Raw genomic sequence first — 7,173 nt, 5'->3', positions numbered from 1 at the left:
ATTTTTTTTTCTTAAAATAAAAAATAAATATGAATAATAAATTACTTATTTTTTTTGTATGTTTGATAAGCTTTATCTTAAGCATGCCTAAATTTATAATAATTGACACCAATAATATAGATATAGCTTTAGAGGAAAATCAAAATGATTAATAATCCTTGTAAAATTAATTTTAGCAATTTTTAAAAAAATAATTTGAAAATGTATTAAAAAAGAAATATATTTATTTAATTTTTTTTCTATTTTTTAAGAATAATTATAAATGGGCTAGCAATTTGTTTATACAATTTTTTTCTGAGATGTTAGTTAATGATTTTATAAATAAAAGTGGAAATGTAAATAAAATAATAAAAAAAATTAAATAAAAAATATTAAATGTAGATATCATTGCAAAATGTTACCGAATACATTAGAAGCAATTAGATATAAAAATAATATTAAATCTATTATAATTAAATTATTGACTTTTTAGCTATAGAATTATGTAAATACTTATAAAAAATATAAATAAGAAATTAAAATATAAAATATATATTAGAACAAGATAAATAAGATTTATAGGATAATTTTGAACTTTACGAATTAAGTTTTGATATATATTATATATTATAATATAAAATATAATGAATTTCAATAAATTAAAATTTAAGCATATTTGAAAAACTAAAAGCTTTATTTATTTACCTTTTTAATTTTGGTTTTATATAAAAATTAAAAATTAAAAATAAAATATATAATTGATAATATTATATAAAATTATATTTTATTGATTTATAAAATAAAAATCTTTTAAATAAATGAGAAAATAATATATTTGAATGTTTATTAATATTATTTAATTTTTAAAGGTTTCTAATAATAAAATATATTTTTTAATAATTTTTTTTATATATATATAATATAAATAATTTTTTTTAACAAATCATGATTCTAATTTTTAGTATTGATTTAATAAAAATTTATTGAAAATAATGAATGTAATAATGTCAATTTATATATGAAAAAAAATATTTTATATAATATGAAAATTAATAATTTAAATCTATGAATATACAAATTATAAATAAAAATTTGTTAAAAGATATTTTATATTTTTAAAATATCATTGTAATATTTTATTTATTAGATTTTTAATGTCTTTATAAAGATTTTTTATAATTATTTTTAAGTATAAGAATTTAATTTTAATATTCACTTTTTAAATATTTTGTGTAATATCATATTAAAAAAATCGAATATATTTTTTTTTATTCTTTATTTTATTGTATAATAGTATTTTTAAGACTTAGTATATTCGTATAAACATTTAGTTTTTATAGTTTTAATAAGATTTTAAACATCAAAGTTTTTGCTATAATAATTTTTATTTAAAATCTTCTAAAATTCAATTTTTAACTTTTCAAACTATAAATATAAATTAAACATATTTCTTAGTTTATATTTTTATATTTATTTTTCAAAACTTTAATTTTATTTTTTAATGACAATAACTTAAAAAATCTTCTTTTTTATATTTAATTCATTAATTTTTGTTAATGTTTTTATACGAATTCAAACCTTTCTTAATCATATTTTTATCTTAATTATATTTATTTCAAATTTAATTTTTTTGTTAAGTTTATATTTTAAATTATTAATTATTAATAAATTTTTTACAATTCAATTTTTTATAATTTAATTTTTTAATGATAATATTTATAAATTTATTAAATCTTTTTACTTTATATACTATAATAATTTTTTTGCCATTTTATTAATAAATATTTATTTATTCTCGATATAAATATATTATAATTATTTAAATTTTTATTTTTGTTATAATCATATAATTTAAATATTCTTCTTTTGCAGAATTTCTTTTTATTCTTGATATTATTTATGTAAATATATATATTATTTGATTTTATTTTTCTTATATTAGTTAAATTATCTAAAGTTTTATTATCTTTTTATTTTTTCGAAATTATAAATATTTATTTTAATATACATTTTTAAAATTTTTAATTTTAATAAAAAATAATTATATAAATTATTTTATTCTAATTTTTTAATTGCAAATAAAAGCTTATAATTATAAATATATGCTTAAAGAATCGATATTTAAAAGGTTAAAAGTATATATAATTTTTAATGTTCTAAATACATTTATTAAAATTATTAATTTTTTGTTATTTTTTTAATAAGATAATAAGTTATTATTATTTTTTTATTTAAAAATTAATTATAATTTTAATAAACACAATTACAAATTAATTTATTATAAAATATAAAAAATTAAAGGACATGAAAATTTATAAAAAATAAAATAGTACTTATGTTTATATATTGTTTTTTTTTTCTTCAGTTTTTTTAATTTCTATTTTATATATATATTTTTTATTCTTATGAAAATGTTAAACTTTTTCTGTGATTTCTAAAATGTTGAAATCTATTTAAATTTAATACTAATTGACTGATGCTTTTTCATATGAAAAGTTTCAAATGTATGATTTTATTATATCTATTATATTTAGTGATTATTAAGCTGATAAATTATTTATTTTTATTAACTAATTATTTACTTTCTTTAAATAGAATTAATTTTTCGACAATTTTTAGCATCTTTAGTCAATTTACTATTATATTTCTGACACATTTAAGTTTAATAGCTTTTATAATTTTAAATCATAAATCAATCCAAATTTTCAATATCTTTTCTTCATTTAAAGTTTGGTAACTACTTATTTAAATATCCTTTATATTATATTTTATAAATTAATTTTCTAAAAATAATTAATCATTTTAATATATTAAAACTAATATTTTCATTTCTAATTTTTTTTTAATAGTTTCAAAATGATTTTAAAAAATTATTTACTACTTTAGTAAAAACCTAATGTATGCTATTATTACTTTCTTTGATATAATATAATATTTATTATTATTTTAAAATCATTTATAGTTATAAGTATTATAATATTTATATAGTAATTTATTTTTAAAGTATCTAATATTATATTATTTATCAATTTAATTAATTATTTATATATATATATTATTTTTTATGATAATAATTATAGTAATTTAAAAAAAATTAATCATTTTATTTTTAAAAAAAAAAATTGATTTTTTTAAATTTTTTTCTAATTTAAAATATATTTAATAAGTTTTTATTTATTATTAATTTTTTTTGTTTTTATATTAAATAAATAAAACTTTATATATTAAAAATTAGTTAAATTTCACTTAAATGACATCTTTAACTATTTTTTTTCTTTCATTTCTTTTGTTATTAAAAAAATATATTTTTTCAAAAACAGTTCAATAAAAAAAATTTTAAAATACAAAATTAAAAAAACAATATATATTAATTTTTAAAAAAAAGAAAATGTAAATTAAGATATTCTTTCTATTTGTATTTCTTATATAATTTTTATGTTATGAAGAATTATCTTTAATAAGAAATCAATAACAATATAAAATAAACATATACTAAGTAATATCTAACAAGCAATTATCTGAATATATAAAAAAGAATCCTTGTCCTCAAGATATTCTATAATTTTCACATAATACAACCATATCAACTTAACTTTGTTATTTTAAAGACCTTTCATATAATATAGAAGTATTAATTGGTGATATAAATTTTAATTACTAAATAGCTGCATTAGCATTAGATCTTAATTCTCCTTGGACATGGATAAAGAGTCATTAATGTACTCATTGCATATAATAAAAAGAAGAATAAAAATGCTTTTAAAATTGTTTATTTGACTAAAGTCAGACTGATTTTGTAGTCACAAACGCATATAGGAAAAATAAGAAGGCATAAATTTCATCTAATATTTAGTCTGTATATGGAGAGTATATAGAGAGTAACTTTTCTTTTATGTCTTATGAACCTGAAAAAAATAAGAGTTTATTTAGATATTTTGAAGAATATTTATTAGAAGACGAATATTAAAAATATTAGGATATTACTACTTTACCAAATTTCAAATTAGTTGCAGTTTCTAAAATGGTTAATTATTAAAATTTCACTGCTGATGGGGCAATTGCGCTTGGCGTGTCTAATGTTTAAAAAGAATAGAAAAAAATAGAACCGAATACTGATTTTTTATAAGCACTAATTAATGTTACAGATGACGATGAAGATTAAAATTCTTTCGAGAAAAAAAATAAAAAAGTCTTTGGAATTTATATTAATGAAATAGGATATTATTTCCCCGATTATGCACTTACAATTGGAGGTATTAATTACAAATATTCACATAAAAAAGTTTAAAATGCACATTTTGTACCTCTTAATGATGAATCTCAATATTATTGGGCTTTACCTTTAAAAAGTATGGAAATTATATAATCTGAGAGTGATTGGAATAATCAATAGGTAAATAATAATAGCATCTTTTTTGCAAAAAAATAAGCTATTATTACTTTAAGTACAAGTTTAATTGCACTTCCTTTACAAGAATTTATAAGCTTTGTAAAGATTCTTAGCAGAATAAGTAAGGCGAATTGCAAAGTTGTAGATTAAAATTTATATGTGGTTTATTGCAGATAATTTGAGTATTTTATTATTTATATTTTGTTTAAAATAAAAATATTATATAAGTATAAATCTAGTACACAAAGGAATACTTGCTATAAATTTTGATAATGATGTTTAGTTAAAATTAAACTTTTTAGAATTAATAAAAGAATGCAGTTTAGATACTTCAGAAAATGAAAATTTTGAATTATAAGATTGCATTTTTAATGTTTAATTATCTTAAACTAATAATGTTATACTTGGCGAACCATTCCTCAAAAAGCATTACACCATTTTTGATTCTGATAATAAATAAGTTGGGTTTTTACCTGCTGCTGATAATACTTTTTGGAAAGAAGAGTTTTATTAAACTCCCTCATTTATTAAGTTAGCCCTATATTTATATTTTTAATTAAATTATTATTGTATTATTAATTAGATATTTATTGAGAATTGTTGTCTTTGTATTTATTTTTGGAATGCTTTTAATTGTTTTTATGTTTTAAATTAATAAATTTTATGCGTGGACAAAATCAAAATATTATAAAGATAATAATCAAAAAGACGGATTATCATTAAAAAAAATAAATTAAGAAGATATTTCTTATTAAGAAGTGGAACTAGAAATGAGAAAAAAGGCTTTGGATGAATTAAAAGAATAATAAAATTAAAGTTTTAATAATAAATTAACTTTTAATGAAAGCAATATAAGTACAAATTTTAATAATGATAATTATTCTCTAGAAATATAAGATTTAAATTGAAAGCTATATTAAATAAAAATATTTAAAATAATTAAAACAAACAATATATTAATTTTTTTTTTATTTTATTAATAAAATAAATTAAAACATTTAATCATTTTATATTTTTATATATAATTTTTTTTCAATCATAATCTATATTTTTATAATTTTGAGGAACATATAATAAAATTGGATTTTATTTATCGTTTATAATTTATTAACTTATGACTTTATGTGTTTCAATTCTTTTTAATGCATCGTTATTTATTTAAATTTATTCTGCTTAATCTTATTTGTGTTTAGAATATTTGTTTAAAAGAAGCTCTATTTAAGGGTCTTTTACAAGTTTTTTTTATTTTTATAATAATTAATTATTTATAAAAACATTTTTTTAATCTTAAATATTTTACTATTAATATGATAATTATTATGGATTAAATTAATAATCATTATTACTTTAATAATTGAAACCAAATTTAAGGTTATCATTATATTAATCTTTCGGTGTAAAACTTTTCGAATATTATTCTAAGTTTTGATTTATTTAGTCATTTTTATTAGTAAAACTTTGAGATTTACTAAGCGTATATTATGTATCGCCACTAAAGCTTAAATTTTAATTTAGATAGTTATTATTAGGAACAGAAAAATATGTAGAATCTGTAGAATCTGTAAAATTATTCTATATTTTTATTAGTGGAGTGTTATAATTATGATAAGAATCATTATTAATTTAATTTTCAGTTTAAAATTTATTTTCTTATTCTTAACTCAATGTTATAGGCTAATAAGGTTCAATATTCAATAACTAAAAATTAACTTAATATTAATTTGTTTTGGTATTTGACTCATATAGATTATTTTCTAAAGAAAAAACTAAAGATTACGACATATATTATTTATAATCTAAATTTTTTTTATCATATGAAATATCATTATTATTTATTTATTATAAACTTTATTTTTATATGTTACTATTATCATCGTTATGCATTTATTATAAGCTTTATTTTTATATGTTAGTATTATCATATACTTATTAATATATTGATTAATCATTAGAAGGCTATTACATACTCAATTAATTGCTAAAAGTCTGTAATGTAATTGATTAATTTCTAAAGGATTAATATTGTGTTTACTAATTATTAAAAGGGTAAATTTCTTCATTTGTTATAGGCTATAGTTCTGAAGTTTTTAACGATTATTGATTAAAAGAATTTTAATTAAAATTCGAATTTATTGCAAAGTTTTATATTGGTATCTCTTATTTTATTTTTGATAAATCGAAATGGTTTTCCTAAATCGGTTAGTTTGGATAAAATTTAAAGTTTTACAAATTTTACTATTCATCGGGTAAATGTTGATAAATAATTGTATTATCAAATCTCTAGGTTTATACATTTTTTTCTACAAGTTAAATTGAAGTACCATATGCATATTAAGTAATATTATTATCATTGAAATTTGTAGAATCATTTTAGATTTAGATATTATTTTTTTCTTATATTTGTGATGGTGTTTCTTTTTCTTATATTAAGATTGGTGTTTCTATGTCTTATTATAAAACTCTACTTCCTATTTAATATTCTGAATTATTAAATTATAAATTATGAATGATTATATTGCTAAATTTCCTACCTTTCATAGGCTCTGGATTTTGTTACTTTTCAATATTTTAAATTGAAATATGTGCAGGAGTAGGTGATTTGTTTCTTTAAGAAGAAGAAGCTTAATAATCATACGGATTTAATTAGGAATCAATATATTAAAACGAAGATTTACTACTTTAAAATTTAATTTTAAATTCTTTAACTTATGTTTCTGAATTAGAAGTTCTTGTAAAATTATTTTTTGAGTTTATTTAAACTATTTCGGAAAAAGAATTAGGAGCCGTTAATGATTATTTTCTAT

General features: G+C 15.9%; 1 protein-coding gene across 1 annotated transcript, besides 5 other annotated features; it reads left to right on the top strand. All coding sequences in view use genetic code 6, as the record gives it.

Moving 5' to 3' along the window:
- Positions 1–346: 346 nt before the first annotated feature.
- Positions 347–377: a microsatellite.
- A 429-nt stretch (positions 378–806) lies between these two features.
- Positions 807–845: a microsatellite.
- An 801-nt stretch (positions 846–1,646) lies between these two features.
- Positions 1,647–1,685: a microsatellite.
- Positions 1,686–3,367: 1,682 nt separating this feature from the next.
- IMG5_115220 (hypothetical protein) lies at positions 3,368–5,162 on the top strand (the record flags this gene model as incomplete). Its single annotated transcript, XM_004034674.1, has 2 exons — positions 3,368–4,551; positions 4,598–5,162. 2 exons carry the CDS (start codon positions 3,368–3,370, stop codon positions 5,160–5,162), a joined length of 1,749 nt encoding a protein of 582 aa, XP_004034722.1.
- An 8-nt stretch (positions 5,163–5,170) lies between these two features.
- Positions 5,171–5,211: a microsatellite.
- Positions 5,212–6,189: 978 nt separating this feature from the next.
- Positions 6,190–6,291: a microsatellite.
- Positions 6,292–7,173: the final 882 nt, after the last annotated feature.

Source organism: Ichthyophthirius multifiliis, assembly GCF_000220395.1.
Source record: "Ichthyophthirius multifiliis unplaced genomic scaffold scaff_1120509250938, whole genome shotgun sequence".
Lineage (NCBI taxonomy): Eukaryota > Ciliophora > Oligohymenophorea > Hymenostomatida > Ichthyophthirius > Ichthyophthirius multifiliis.
The sequence above is the reverse complement of the archived record's forward strand: the minus strand, read 5'-3'. Positions and strand labels throughout refer to the sequence as shown.